The 16,708-nt window shown below is 42.4% G+C and overlaps 1 protein-coding gene across 2 annotated transcripts in view; it reads right to left on the bottom strand.

Annotated features, from left to right (window-relative positions):
• Window positions 1-878: 878 nt before the first annotated feature.
• The window catches only part of LOC308101190 (phosphatidylcholine:ceramide cholinephosphotransferase 2-like), a 17,596-nt gene continuing 1,766 nt past the window's right edge, over window positions 879-16,708 (bottom strand). Inside the window, exons 2-8 of one of the 2 annotated variants that reach the window (XR_013934502.1) lie at window positions 7,617-8,675; window positions 6,370-6,487; window positions 5,625-5,682; window positions 5,374-5,469; window positions 4,377-4,543; window positions 2,259-3,025; window positions 879-2,161 (exon numbers count right to left, since the gene is read on the bottom strand). Coding sequence is in view for 1 of the 2 variants with exons in the window: in XM_080450575.1 (XP_080306701.1) it covers window positions 2,852-3,025; window positions 4,377-4,543; window positions 5,374-5,469; window positions 5,625-5,682; window positions 6,370-6,487; window positions 7,617-8,188 (1,185 nt within the window). In the remaining variant the exon portion in view is untranslated. Of the gene's footprint in view, window positions 3,026-4,376; window positions 4,544-5,373; window positions 5,470-5,624; window positions 5,683-6,369; window positions 6,488-7,616; window positions 8,676-16,708 lie in introns of both variants that reach the window. The other variant, XM_080450575.1, reaches the window with a different exon arrangement.

Here is a 16,708-nt window from a genome sequence, read left to right as displayed (position 1 = left end):
CGGACTAAATTATAAACCTCCCCTCCAAATCTGGTAACTCTAGCTCTTACGGTTTCTGAGAAAAAAATACTTGAATTTGAGTTTTTTCACTTTTCCATTAAAGTGGATGGGGACATTTAATGCACTAATAATTCAATATCAATACAACTATGCAACCAATCTCTTAACAAAATACAAGCAGACGATTCCCGGTGAGGCCGGTCATTTTGACATATGGCACTAAATTGGGAAAAATAAACTGTGGGAGGAGATGCGGTTGAAAAAATTGTTTATCTAGAATAAAGTTTCTCTATAACAATAGTCTGGTTGCCCATTCGGGCAACCACACTAAATAGCAGACGTACAAGCTCATATACTGTAGCAAGTCACTTCGCGCCGCACCGGAACATTTCGATATTTTACAAATCTTCTCTTCTGGGGGTCAACATACATATCATTTTGGGGGTCCTTGACATTAAAAAGTTTGAGAAACACTGCTATTATCATTACATTTCAGAGGCAAATATTGTACGTTTTACTCCACTAAAATGTTTTACTTTTAGATATAGATTATGATTACAAAACACACTGTGCATTAGCCAATCAAGTCCTATTTTCTGTTTGGAAATAGGACTTTGGTTGGATTGCGACGCGTTGTGAGCTGTTAGATCTATTTTTGAAAAAGTTTGACTTGTATTTATGAGCTCATTGTCCAGGCTCTGTTGTTTATAGGTATAGAACACATTATAACATCGAACAGCCTATAATTGATTAGATTGAAATCTCTTAAAACCATGTCATTTTTAAGGTCCCTACTTAGAGCTAAGTTACCCAAGTGACACAATTTAACTTCAACAGATTCTAACCTGACCTGAAAACAGAAGGTCAGATGTTCTTTGTGAATCATACGTAAGCAGTTGTTCTTAATTCAAAATAAGTATTTTTTTTTATTATAAAAAACATCATGAGATTATGGCAAGTTTGTTATTCAACTCCAATATGACATTTTAACATCAACAACATATAAACAATGGATGGGTTGTCAGTAACTTAACGACAGGAAGTCATTGTGGTTCAACCACAGGTAAATATTACCAATGCAGCTTCTATAGAACGATCCACCTCTGGTACATTTAAAGGTGGATGTCAAATATGTTGTCATGGAAAGAAGCAAAACAAACAAAACAAAACAAAGTCCAGGCCAACATTAATTCTCACATGAGACCCAGGATGTCAGACATATGAAGACAGAACCTTGTATGTTTTCAACACAGATAACTGGACATGTCAACTATATACAATTTAACAGCAGAACAGTGAATTGGTCCTAATAATTGGATTAGCGTTGTTTGTCCCTGCAGGACAGGACAGTGTTGTTTGTCTCTGCAGGACACACAGTTAGCGTTGTTGTCTCAGTAGGACGGGCAGGCAGTGTTTTGCCTTTGCAGGACAGTGTTTGTAAACGTTTAGATGTGAGCGCGCTTGTCCCTTAGTCACACACACACACACACACACACACACACACACACACACACACACACACACACACACACACACACACACACACACACACACACACACACACACACACACACACACACACACACAAGATTTCTATTGGCTGATAACACAAACACAGACATAAGGGTGTGTGTCATACGGAGGTGGGTTTGGGGGGAACAGAGTAAATAAGGCATTCCTTGGTTTCCTATTGGTCAAAAGCAGAAGTAAGGCACTCTTAATTGGCTGACATATGACCACTTTAACAGTTGACTATTCTCGTCCTTTCTCTTCCGTCCACAACTTTTCATCCCGTTCATTCATACTCATCCCTCCCTAACATCCCTCACAGAGGAAATGACACCACCTCTCTTCTTTCTACATCTATCAGTCGTCAGTCCCAGACCTCCGTCTCAAATGCCTAATTTATGCTCTGTCGTACAATGCTGCCATGCTTTATGAACTTATAGATCGTTTATTTTCGCAGTGTGAAGCCGTCGTACGACCAAGAATAAAATCAGGCTTACGGAAGCCGGGTTTGGACGGAATCAAAAAGTACCCAAATAATGTCTTTGTTCTCCTCCCTCTCTCCACTATCCTAGCTTACAGTGTACAGGAGTTTTTTTTACAGGAGGTAGCTAGGTTAGTGGCTGGATCGAGGACAGGCACTGTTTCGGTCGCCCTCTCCCTCTCTCTCCAATCCCTCCCTCCCTCGCTTATATTGCGTATCCAGAGGATTGGAGATTTCCGCCTACCAAAACAACTGGGGACATCTAAACTCAATGTAGGGTCTCTAGAACAACAGAGACACACTGAAACTGAATTGAATTTTAAATAGATGAATTATGTACAGCATTATTATTTAGATATTTTACTAGGATGTATTTTCTGTCTTGCCTCTTTTTTTGTACCTTTTTAAGTTTTTAAGAGTCAGGGAGCTATGCTCAAGAATTCCAATGCACTCATGTAAAGGGCACATAAATTGAATCTTGAAACCTATGCCCACTGTTTTGAAAACCATCATATAACTATCCCAGTATGAAGGACCGCCATATGGTCTTCCCAATGGTTCAGCAAATAAGTGTTTTTTTAAACCTCTTAATTGCTTCCACCCAATGAATTTGGACGTCACTAAAGGGTTGGGCGGAGATCTCCGATCATCCAGCTGCTACAGCGTTATTTATTGTGCAACAGCGTTTATTGTGCAACAGCATCGCAAACAGCAGGTCCGCAAGCTCACAACACGTTGTGGACAGCAACGCCTTCTGAGCTTGTAGATCTGCGATTTCTACGATCTTTCGGCTAGCGACACCCCCCCTCATGCGACGGAGCATAATTTGGCCACGCCCCTTCCTCCCTTCTTAACGTGCCGTCATTCGTCTCTGCCTCCCTCCACCATGCTGTATCTCTGCGTACAGCAGTGAGGCAGTGACACGGGCCAGGAGAACACCACGGGAACGCTCGTCTGGACGTTCCTCTCCAGGAAGTTGAACACAGGGTTCCACCAGGTCCTCGACAGGTAGTTGTTAGGTGCCTGTCGCAGTGCCTGAACGAAACAAAACAAAACGAGAAAAAAAGGGAATTAGATACGACAAGATAAAAGGTTATGCGTTTCATAAAGTATAAAACATTATGTGAAAAGCAGTTTGTGAGATTTGCTTCGGACACAAACAGACAGACAAACAAACAGACCCTCTGTATGCAGATATGCAGATATGCAGGAGGATGGTTAGTCTCCTGCATATCTACGCTGTAGTAAATGTACGGTACAGATAATATATTGTCGCTGTCGGGTGGAAACCTTGTATGTCCAAAACCATAAAGAAAAAAAGAATTCCAATGGATCCAATGTAGTTAATATTTAGTCACAAACTCTTGTTAATACTTTTCATTGGTTACATTTTTATAAAACCCACAGACACACTTAACTTTTTTTAAATAAAATAGTGAAAATAGCCGATGCAACGTGATATGAGCTTGTAGATCTGCTATTTTCACCACTTTTGTATGATGAAGTATAGGGCATTACCTGTAATTTTTTTAATATTGAGGTTTCTGGCCGACAGCAACGATATGTATATGACTAAAACAACAACTACAATCATAATCATCTTCATCATAACATTACGTTTTGGGTGTAAAATAGCTTCCATACCACAGCCATTTGTTTCGGCCGGTTTACCCTCTATTGTTTATGCCTGTTTATTATTTTATTCTGTCATTTAAATTGTATTTATGTGTGGTATTAGTTTGTATTCATCAGAGAACAAAAGAGTTTAATATCATCACACACAATGATAAACACACACAACACAGTCTGATGGTTTATGTTCAATGACATGTTTCATCCACTAGAGAGCAGCATACGTACATCTGATAATACTACTGTATTGTTTTGTATAGTTTGACAGAGAAAAAGATTGTGTGACAGACATATAATAGAGATAGTGTGAGTGTGTGAGTGTGTGTGTGTGTGTGTGTGTGTGTGTGTGTGTGTGTGTGTGTGTGTGTGTGTGTGTGTGTGTGTGTGTGTGTGTGTGTGTGTGTGTGTGTGTGTGTGTGTGTGTGTGTGTGGGGGGTGTAGGAGGGTAAATCCATGCCTCTGCTTGGGGATATGATTTATTTAAATACATGCATTTCCTTTTGCGAAATGTGGTCTGATATGTTTGATATTTATGTTTGATATCACAATTTAGAAATGCATGTTTTAACCCTTGCGTCCCTACTTTGAGAAAATGTTCAAAATGTGTCAACATTTGTCAACGTTTTTCAAATTATAAATTGTTTTATTTAGAAATAGCAACAGAGCAGATCTAGCTCACAGCGTGCCGTGCCGTGATGCGACGCGTTGCAAGCTTCTATATCTGCTATTTGCGTGTGTGCGTGCGTGTACCCACATGTGAGTTTGCCATCGTGTGGTACCACCAGAATATCCTGGTGGTGACAAAGTAGCCAATGATGACGTCGATGCTGTAGTGCTCGTGACCAATCAGGATACAGACGACTCCCGTGGCGCTTAGCAACCAACACAGCCAGTGGTACCAACGCATCCATGGTGGGGAGTCTGCAGGATAAAACACAATAATTCATAAAAACTATATTCATAACAGTCCTACTGTACACTAGACCAGATCATTTCTACACTGGTACAATAGTCCCATACTAAACATTTATTAATTGATTTGACAGAAATGTTTGAATTTGGATAATCTGTCTAGTATATTGTCGCAAACGGGCAGAAAACTTGTATCTCCATATTTCAAATAATATAATTTCAATAATATAAAATATTTCAAACTTTTTTTTCATAAATGAATGCACGCACGCACGCACGCACGCACGCACACACGCACACACGCACGCACGCACGCACGCACACGGCATTGATCCATTGTGGATCACAGACTTCATGTAACCAGCCTGTGGCGTCAGTCATCTAAATTATGACGTAGGTAAAGGGTTGAGCCTGATCCTAACCCCTTTGATGTCATTTATACAATTAAAATTAACGTATTTCCAAATTATAACACATTATGTGAAAATGTGGAGGTACCTCTGTGGCCTAGCCTGACACTCAGCCTGAATTTTCATTTCGTTTCACTCCATTATTCAGTCTGAAAGCCCTCTCAATGCAGCGGAGTTCTGAGATGGGGGCGTGGCCAAAGTGGGACTCCACTATGAACCAACACGATTGGTTCATACTGGATTGTCCCGATCCCGATTCGTCACCAGACCCTGAATGCTAGGCAAAGGATTCAGGGGGTGGAGCCAGGCTATCTGTGGCCTACTGCGTGCACAAGAGATTTGGTGCTGATCAGTCCAGCGGTTGTGTGTGTGTGGTTGTGTGTGGTTGTGTGGTTGTGTGTGTGTGTGTGTGTGTGTGTGTGTACTCACACTCTTTGATGAATAGGTAGGAGAGGGTCAACATGACAGTGTGTCCACTGTAGAGAAAATCCCCACACATCAGATGAGTCCCTGTCAGAGACAAACCTGAGACACACACAGACAGACAGACAGACAGACAGACAGACAGATGTGGGTTAGATTGTGTTGGTTGTTGAGGGTACATTGCAGCTCATGGATGCACAAAGTCAAACTGTACATATTTGGGTAATTTGGGGCATTTATGGTAATGTTGACCTCACCTCCTCCTGAGATCAGCTTCAATATCCTCCAGATCTTGCCTGTAGAATCATTGTACAACTACACACACACAGAGACAAAGACAGACAAAGAGAAATTGGTTACATTTTTATAATAACCCACTGACTTCATCACTAACCTGTTGCCCCTATTTTTGGCACGTTGTTATTGGCAGAAATCAAAAATAGAAACGACAAAAAAGACGATCTGCAAGCTCACAACGTGTCACATCATCCACAAAGCGGAGCTTGTATAAGAGCTATTTTCACTACTTTTGAGTGACACCGTCATATGATATGAAATAGGGCATTAATTTATGAAAAAAAAACAAAGAAGCTTAAATATGGGGATATTACATCACGTTATACTTGGTTCGGCATCATGTCTCCCACCAAAAAAGCTGATCTACAAGCTCACAAGGTGTTGCAGCATGACATACTGCAAGCTTGTAGATTGGCTGTTTTCGGTGAGAGACACCTGCGTGCAACAAAGTATATATATCAGGTGTGAGAAAGACACCAGAGAACACAGATCTTCATTGATATTATTTACACAAGACTGGTCTTGTTCTGCAGCTTTGTGAATTGATTAAACAACCTAAAAGTGTGTGTGTATGTGTATGTGTATGTGTGTGTGTGTGTGTGTGTGTGTGTGTGTGTGTGTGTGTGTGTGTGTGTGTGTGTGTGTGTGTGTGTGTGTGTGTGTGCGTGCGTGCGCGTGTGCGTGTGCGTGTGCGTGTGCGTGTACCTTGGGAGCGCAGACCATGTGTTTTCCAGGCACAGGCAGAGTTGTGACGTACATGGTCACAATACGATACATGTACAGAGAACCAATCAGGAAGAAGCATCTACGACCTACTATAGACCTGAGAGAGAGAGAGAGAGAGAGAGAGAGAGAGAGAGAGAGAGACAGACAGACAGACAGACAAAAAAGGGCTTGTTAATCAGACTAATCCGTTTCGTTGATAAAAAAAAAATCAGTATGAATTTTTCATGTGGATTTGTTGATAGGCCTTTATAAATTATTTTTAATATTAAAAAACACTGAAAATAATGAATAGTTGCAGCATTATTGCAGACATACCACTACTGTTACAACTATCACTTCTAATACTGAGCTACTCCTCATCCTACTATAATAACATCAGAGGTGGAAAAAGTACTCACATTTTTTACTTAAGTAAAAGTATCAATACTGCTATGTAGAAATACTCTGTTACAAGTCAAAGTACGGAATGAAAAAAATTACATGAGTAACAGTACAAAAGTATTGGTAGCAAAATGTACTTATCAAAGTAGAATGCACTCATTATGCAGAATGTCCCATTTCTTATGCATTAAATGTATACACACACAGCTTCCTAAATCCTGACCTAAGTTTTCTGAAAAACTTGTATGTTACTATATACTGTACATAGCAACAGGAACCCCAAAAGGGGTACCCGTCTTGAAAGGTATAGTTACAAATATAGTCAGGGGATATTAGCAGAAAGATTTCCAATCTTGGAATAAATTCCTTACCAAAAAAAATCTTCACCAATGTGTTTGTAAAGGTGTCTAGTAACACATCTCACAAAGACTGAAATTCAGTTTCCCTAGGAGAATTTTTGACAGCTGCTGAAAGTTGGGGTACCATGCAGGGCAAAAAAATCTAATTTTAATTCTGTTTTAAGTAGCATGTGAGGGGTCAAACTAGGGTGTTTTTATGATTCTGAATCCATTGCAAGCATTTGTTTTGCACCAAAACCACTCCTTGGGCTAAAAACAGCCCAATCTCAATGGGCTTTTTACACAAAAAGTATACCTGGACAAGGATGGCTATGGCCGTTTTTAGCCCAATTTTTAGCCCAATTTATTCCAAGATTGGAAATATTTCTGCTAATATCCCCTGACTAATAGGGGTTCCCGCCCCGCCTAAATGGGTTAAGTACAGTACTTGAGTAAATGCAGTTAGTTACTTTACACCACTGAATGACATCAATCCCATGATCTTACTTGTGTTTGAGGAACAGCCACTGGATGGTCCACAGCCCCACCAGGATCAGCCCGTTGATCTCTGTGACGGTGAAGGCCCAGGGGACCCTGTCCACGTAGTCAAAGAACTTGTCGGGGAGCGGCGGGCTGACCGACTTGTCGGGCACCCTCTCGTGCACCACGGTGATGATGACCGTGGTGAAGAACAGGTTGAACAGCGCGTACAGGAAGGCCACGCCCGTCTTCCACCACTCGTTGGGCAGGCGGTCGCCGCGGCCCTCGGGCACAATGATCTTGACGTAGTCGCGGTGGCGGCTGAGCTGGTGGTGCAGCGAGCGAATCAGGCGGTTCTGCTTGAGGCGGTCGCCGCGGCTACCCTTCTTCCCGCTGCCGTCCTTGTCGCCATCGCCGCCCGGAGACGTAGCGGCGGTGGGGGTGGCGGGGGAGGAGGAGGAGGAGGAGGCAGGGCGTGCCGGGGTGCCGTTGGCGACCTGCCGAGGCGAAGGGGGCTCGGCCGTCGTCACGGTGATTTCCAGGTGGGTGGGGACGTCGTCCTCGTCGTCGTTGTCGCGGATCAGTTGTGACGCGGCCATGGAGGAAGGTGATTGGTCAATAAGTCCGGAGGACTCACTAATTCAACCAGTTAGGACGATAATTGTTGATAATTGCTTAACCAATTATTAAGTTGTCTGTTAAATGTTACAAAGTGTTGACTCTTAAACAAATCACAGCCTCAGTAAGATACGAGTCCGGCCAATCAGAGGAACAGTGTACCGTGTTTCAGTCGGGTATCGATTGGATCTGATTGGATCCAGCTGTAACCAATGCTCCGGTATCAGCGATCAATATGTGAGGCTATCTGGTTACAAACACTTGTCCTGTATAAGTAATTGATCGCTCTGGCCTGATTTCAAGATGAATCCAATATTCCAGGTTTTAGCGTTCGATTGCAATGTTCTGGTCAGGCAGCGATCACTGGTCCATTGATCCTGACCTGGATGAGTTACCTACTGATAGTCCAATATCAGGCCTGGCAGGAGGTGGTGGAGTTTGACCTAGCAGGTCTGGGGGGGGAAAAAGCTGAAAACAAGAGAAACAAACAAATGATTTATCAATCTGTGCTCAAATTAAATATATATTAGTGTTTTGATGCACACAGCATGTTAACGTAACTCTGAGAGTGTACAAATAGATCTAAATGGACACCGTTCCATTTGTACTCTTAGTCACTTTGAAAGGGGTGTAACATATTGTTAAAATAAGTGTTAAATACATTTTCAGGTCAGGAGAGAGAACTCTTACAGGCGACAATAAACAAGTGAAATTGGAACTGATGAAACAAAGAAAAGTATAAGTGTATAACACAAAAATGAAATTGGAACACTAATTGAAGCTGATAAATCATCTTTGTGGGGTTCTCTCTCGTGACTGGATGAAATTGTTATCCTGACGTAACAATATATGTTGTGTTTACTAAAGAGCTGCTGAGAGGGGAGACCTGTTACAGAACAAATACTCAATATATAACTGTTTAACAAAAACCTTCCCCCCCCCTTTTTCTTTACACAATGACATATCACTTACGCCCCATTTAACACAGGATTTTACGGTGTAAAGACACTGACAGACAAGCAGCCTGGTGACCTGGTTTGAATCCCTGGACTGTGGGAAAACTGAACTCCCACAAAGTCAGTTCACCTGCCATCGGCTCATAAAACAGTGGAGTGAGGCTGACTGACACAGAATATAGAGATCAATGGTAACAGAAAGTGTATTGATTGATTGATTATTCATGACTGTGTGTCTTCTTCTGTGAACACAGAATGAGGACGGCCCGTTTCCCCCTGCAGACAAAACCCTGTTTCTATTGTATTGTGTGAGATCCTAATGTCATCATCTAGATCAGATAAGATTCTTTTACACAGGAGGAGACGTCAGGTTCAGCAGAGTTACACCAACCTGTTCTGCATGCACGCACACGCACGCATACGTACGCGCATACACAGACACACACACTTTGTGTAAACAGCACAGAACAGGATACAGCGAAGCGAGGAGGAAGAAAGAAAGTTTGACTCATAGTAACCTGAGACACACACACACACACAGGTTTGTACTTCCTTGTGGTAATCCACGTAGGGATGTAAACAGCATGTATTTTGTTAAAACATTTTGCCCCTTCATTTGTCATTTTAAATCACTAAACCTTTAAACCTAACCCCTACATGCCTAATCAAAACTCTGACCCCAACCATTCCAGAATGTGTTTTACCAATTGTAACTTTAGCTTCTTGGCTATGACATTTTGACAGGTTTTGCCTAACCTATCCATTGGATTTTCAGTCCCCACATTGTTGGTAAAAGAAATACACAAACGATACATACACAGACATACTGTACATACACGCCATCTTCCAACTTTTAACCCTCATCTCTCTCTCTCTCTCTCTCCCTCCCCCTCTCTCATGTAAATATGTAAACATGATGTAAACATTTGCAAAGTGCACAGTCTCTCTGTCTCTCTCTCTGTCTCACATGCACTAGCACAAGCACTTGCACACATGAGTGCGCGCGCACACACACACACACACACGCACACAACCTTCTAGTCATACAAAATTAGCCAGAATGACCACGCACGGCACGTAGAGGGAGAAAGAGACAAAGAGATCAGTCATGTTGTAAAGTTGATGGAATGATAGTGATGTGTTAATATAACAAGCTCTTCATTCTGAAACTTGTTTACATCACTTTATTTTAGCAGACATTATTTCCAAAACCTTCAGCTCTGTTTGCCACATTCTTTGTTCAGTTTGACTCATCATGGCATCAGGTCCACACACACACACACACACACACACACACACACACACACACACACACACACACACACACACACACACACACACACACACACACACACACACACACACACACACACACACACACACACACACACACACACACACACACACACAGCAACAGTTTAGCTATAGCACATGTTCATGAAAACTGCCCAACCCAACCTAAAAGCTTTGTTAACCAGGGAAACATTTTGTAAATGTTTTCAATTCAACTTTATTATTTTTGCAACGCTGGCGAGGAAACCTTCCCTTAAACTGGAAGAAACCTCAGGCAGAACCAGGCTCTAGGGTGGACAGTAGGCCTGTCACAATTACTACATAATCCCCAGATTGCAATTATTTGAGACTAGAGGTTCGGGCCGCTAGAAGGGCCCCCACACCTACCACAGTATCTCGTCTACTTCTTAGACCAATCAATAGTCTGATTAAACGTGGGTAGGTCAGTATCTCGCCTACTTAGACAAATCGTCTGATTAAACGTAATAATGTCCCATTCAGTGCATTGACACCATCCGAAATGGGTGGTTGTGTGCGTGCCACTTTATTGCAACCACTTACAACCATTCAATGTCTGCTCCTCCTAACCTCATTCCTCCCTGTTATAAAAAGGTACAGATCACACACACACACACACACACACACACACACACACACACACACACACACACACACACACACACACACACACACACACACACACACACACACACACACACACACACACACACACACACACACACACACACACACACACACACACACACACACTCTTAAGGTCTCATTGACAGGAGCAATTAAGTGATAAACTCCAACATGTGATTGGTTAACTTGGTCATGTGAGCTATAGCGACTCGGGAAGGAATGCAACGACACAAGCTGGCTGCCTCTGCATCCACTCCAAGGAAATGCACATTTGTATCAGAGCAGAGAAATTCTAAGTGCTTTCACAGAAACAAACTGGCTTTTCTAAAATAGCCAATCTACAAGTAGGGCTGTCACGATTGTTACGTAATCGTCTAATCGCAATTATTTGAGATAATGATGTACGTCAAGTTGTCGTACGGAAGTCGGAAGTCCCATCCACTCCCATGTTAAGTTAAAAACCGGAAGTACCGTTCCGGTTTTTAACTTAACATGGGAGTGGATGGGACTTCCGACTTCCGTACGACAACTTGACGTACATGTGTGGATGCACCCATACCTGATCAAATCGACAGGAAGTGATGCCCATAATGCCCTAGGAAACTTGTGGATATATCTCTCTCTTAATTATTATTAATAAGCGTTTGTTCCAACTATGTGTTGCATAATAACTAAATGCTACCTCGCCATGTATTATTTATTTTTTATAAGATAAGATAAGATATTTTTGGGGGCTGTTATTTATAGATTATGCAGTAGAGACAGACAGGAAACGGGAAGAGAGATGGGGAGAGACAACATGCAGCAAAGATCGTCTGGAACGGGACTCGAACCCGCGATGCGCTGTCAGGCTGGAGCCTAGGTGTAGGTGCGCCCATGTTTTGTTTTTACTCAGGGAACAGTTTGCAGACCCATCCCACCACCCCGGAGCAGCACCTGAGACTTCTTGATAATGCACAGAGAGCAAATCAGAGATGTGTTTTTTGGTCCTAAACGGTTGAGTGATTTATCAATGACAATCGTCAACGTTTTAAAATCAGTTCTATGACTCACTGGAAGGCAGCCAGTGCAGAGATCTGAGAATTGGTGTCATCATCATGCTGCCTGCATTCCAAATGAAACCTGAGAGAAGAACACTACAGTAGTCTGTCTAACCTGAGAGAACTGTAATAGCCAAATATGAAACTACCAACATGTATTAACACATTCAATCCGGGAATGCATCTCTGTCATTTTAGGATTTCTTTGGCTATTCAAAAATAGCAGATATACAAGCTACGTTATGAGCTTGTAGATCTGCCATTTTTGAAAAATCTTGAAACGTTGTGCAAATCTATGAATGTATAACATTTGTAAAATATTTTGTTCCAGGGACCCCCAAAAGCAAAGAATTGAGTTACAAATGTTCGCTTTAAAAAAATATGTATTCAAAGATTTGCACAACTTTTCACGATTAAATAGCAGATCTACAAGCTCATAGCGCGGGAAGCGTTTCCGGATTGAATGGGTTAATATAGTATTTCATTCTTCCATTCACTCCGAGCTCCATTCTACTGTAACACATTGTCCTGAAAAGGCCTGTCTTTGATCCAAGTAGCCTGAGGGTAAGGAAGGTGTTACTAGGATTGTGTGTTAGGGAGATAAAGGGTGGGTCCCAAATCAACTGTCTCTGCGGGTGTGGTTTTGAAAGGTGAAATATTCCTGAAAAGGAGGAGTTTGAGAGTGGTTTGGGAGAGTCTGGACGGAAGAGGAGCTCAGGGTTCATGGGGAGAGGACAGCGAAGAGAAATGTTTGTTTTTCTTGCTGTTGCACAATAAACTTTGTTCTCGTTTGGAAATGAATCCTCAAATTCTTGCATTTTGATCTAGCTTAGCCTTTAAACCGACAGAGACAGGGAGTCCAGACTCACAATACGTATTACAACACACAACCACAAACGCACACCATCTCATGCACTACAACACATCCACAACATTACAATACAACCATCGTGCAATCCTGACACACAAGCACAGTAAGCTACAGCGCCATATTCCTTTATTGGCAAACACATGTGGTCTTATTGTGTGTGTGTGTGTGTGTGTGTGTGTGTGTGTGTGTGTGTGTGTGTGTGTGTGTGTGTGTGTGTGTGTGTGTGTGTGTGTGTGTGTGTGTGAGAGAGAGAACTCAGGTGAACATGGGAGGCATAGGCATAATACCAACAAGCACACACACACAACCACACGCACACAGACAGTCTCTCTCACCCAGGTGTGATATAGCAGAAGTGCGGTATTAAGCAAAGGTATTTGCCACCAATAAGTGTGTGTGTGTGTGTGTGTGTGTGTGTGTGTGTGTGTGTGTGTGTGTGTGTGTGTGTGTGTGTGTGTGTGTGTGTGTGTGTGTGTGTGTGTGTGTGTGTGTGTGTGTGTGTGTGTGTGCTAGGCAGCTGTTAGTGGCCAACAGTAAAAGCCTGAGGTTGAATTTGTACTGGGCAGAACCCACTGTCAGAACTGTGTGGTGGCACTGGGCAGCTCCCCAGGCGCTGCGTGTGCGCATGCCTGAAATACTTCCCTATGTTTCCCTATATTTGTGCAAAGATTCTATTCATTCCACAATCCTGATAAACGGCGAGGAATGTGTCTTATTGACTTTATCACATACTGACACAAAATTGGTACGGAGAGACAACCCACCTCACCTACAGTGAACTAATACAGTAACACAATACATACCGACACAGATGACACCATAACACACCTCACATACAGTAACAAGTTGGACCCTGTACAGTTGGTCGTAGGGTTTCGTGCTGAAGGAAATAAACTTAGTCTAGGTAGTGCACTGGAGGGGGGGTGCACTGGAGCTACACAATATGGACAAAATGTCATAACCTCAATAGTTATGCCACATATCTAAATAGCGATACAATATGACTATGGCTCCATTGTCACCCCCGGCCTCCACCCAAGTCCGCAAACTTGGTGTCATCTTGGACCCCACCCCTCTCCTTCCATGCAGTCACAGATCACTAATTTCATTGATTGAATACTTTACCAGTCAGAAATGTAAACACAACGAGGTACAGTCATTTAGGCTAAAAGGAAAACACAAAAAAGTCCTGGGGACTTGATTCCATTGTGGTCCTATTGTCCTAAAACCGCCTTTTTCCACCTTCGTAAGATTGCCGCTTTCGTCCCAGCCTATCACACACTGCTGCTGAGACATTCATTCATGCCTTCCTCACCTCCAGTCCAGACTCCACTACTGCAATAGCCTCCTATACGGTGTCACCACCAAGGTTCTCAAGAAACTACAGCCGCCCGAAAACTCTGCCGCCCGCCTGCTCACCAGAACCGGATAAGGATCACATCACACCAGTTCTCCGTGACCCCCACTGGCTCCCAGTCAAACACAGAATAGATTTCAAGATACTGATCACCACCTACAAGGCCCTCAACAACCAGGCTCCCCGCTACCTCTCTGAACGCCACGCCCCCTCCCGCAGGTCTGGCGATGCCAACCTCCTGGACATGCCCAAGACAAAGAAACAAACTTGGGGTGACAAGGCTTTCTCAGTTACCGCCCCCTCCCTCTGGAACTCACTCCCAGCTCACATCCAAGCCACGTTTAAAACCACACTCAAATCCCACCTTTTCAGACTTGCATTCCCTACCTAATTCTAAAACCCCTTTTCAACCTTACATTTCTATAGTTTTTAACCTTTTAACTAGTTTTTCCTTAACAAAGTTTACATTTTATTTTGTATCTGAAAAGCGACTTTGAGTTTACTTACTTACTACATAAATTGCATGTTGTATTATTATTATGGGTTCACAATTATACTATATTAAGTGTAGCAACAGTGAAAAAATAGATAAACATTCTTCAAAAGCAGCATATTACAGGTCAATTACACTCTTATTTTTAAAGTTTGGTCTGACATTTAGTCTTGGTGCCGAGTGCTGACCAATTCATTTGGAGGCAGGTCTGATCAACTTTTAAGAAAATCAAATCACTATATTTATTACTCTTATTTTACACTTATTTTTCCAATGTCATTTAGGAACTAATGAAGGACTTCCCTGCTCAACTTGACAACAGCTGAATTTATGCTCACTCTAAAACTCAGCAGAGCAAGAGAGTGCGCGAGTGAATAATAAAGATTAGGGGCTAGGGGGTGCTCGGGTGGTACAGGGGCTAAGTACCTGCCCCCCACTACCGCGGACTCTAGGAGTTCAAATCCAACACAATGCTAACAGTTTGGCAGAACCATCTATTCTATACAAACATAATTGGCCGTGTTCAGGAGGGTGCTCTTTGTCGATCTTTGCACTAGCGACCCCTACGGGCTGGGGCTGCGCCCGTCAACGGGGGGTGTTGGGCGGGAGGAGTAGGACGGAGGCACTACGTCCTCCCGGTGGGGGCTCCTCGCTGGCAGGAGAGCCAGTAGGGTACAACATCAGTGACAACACAGAAATGTGTGGGGAGGAATTAATTGACATAACGACTAAATTGGGATGGAAAAAAGGGGTACAAATAAATGGCTACTCTAAATAAAAAAGGAAGGGGAAAAAAAGAGAGAAATCAAATCCCCAAATCAGTCCAGACTCAAGAGTCCTGTCTCTGGTTTTGTCTGTTATAAAAAGCAACAACTTTCTGTCCTGTTACTTGATGAGTCATTTGATTTGTTTAACCCATTTAGACCTGAGGCCGATTCTAAAAACACCTTCAATTTTTTTTTCGAAAGGAAAAGTTTTCTGAAAAACTTCAAATATTTATTCAAAATGTACAGGAAATGTATGTTGCTATATACTGTACATACAAGAACCCCAAAAGCGGTTCCCGTCCTGAAAGGGATAAACTAAGCCAGTAAAATGTGAAATTCACCAGAGCTCTCTAGGATGATGGAGAAAGCAAGCATGTTTCCACAATGAGGAGTCAGTCAGGAGTCAACATTGACCATTAAAGGCCTGCCTGTCTAAAGAACGGTAAAAAAGAAATAGTTGAAGTACGTCAACTAGCCTACACAGTACAATAGTAGACAATACTAATAGATGACACACCCTTTAGTTGGTGTATTGGCCGAGTAGATTTGCACATACCTGTGCAATTTGTCTGCACCTAAGAACAGCATTCAGGGAGAAGTTGTGGTTCAGTGTCTTGCTCAAGGACACTAAGCCGGATTTAAATACTTTATCGTATGATGGTGTCGTATGCGGAATATTGCCGATCTACAAGCTCACAAACGCGCCTCAGATAGATCTGCTCATTTCCGCTCTGTGACGCACACCATCATATTATGAGCCACTGCCATCCCACTATGTAGGCCTACAGTATACAGTACGGACTGAAAACAATGCAAAAATAGATCAGAAAGTTAACTACAGAAGTCACCCAGTGACATTCCATGAACCATGTAAGGTTTCCCTATCAGGTACTGTATCAGTTCCCTATCAGGTACTGTATCCGTTCTGCAGTCTTGTATAGCCCTGAAATATAGACCAGCATTTCACTGAAAGAGTTCAAAACCCTTGAAAATAAATGTTTTTTAAAAACACATACACATGAATAAAAAGGGTTTAAAGGAGTAGTTCACCCACAAAATGACTTATTTTCTATCAATTG

Source organism: Gymnoscopelus braueri (genome assembly GCF_963280865.1).
Source record: "Gymnoscopelus braueri genome assembly, chromosome: 15".
In the NCBI taxonomy this organism is placed as follows: domain Eukaryota; kingdom Metazoa; phylum Chordata; class Actinopteri; order Myctophiformes; family Myctophidae; genus Gymnoscopelus; species Gymnoscopelus braueri.
The sequence above is the reverse complement of the archived record's forward strand: the minus strand, read 5'-3'. Positions and strand labels throughout refer to the sequence as shown.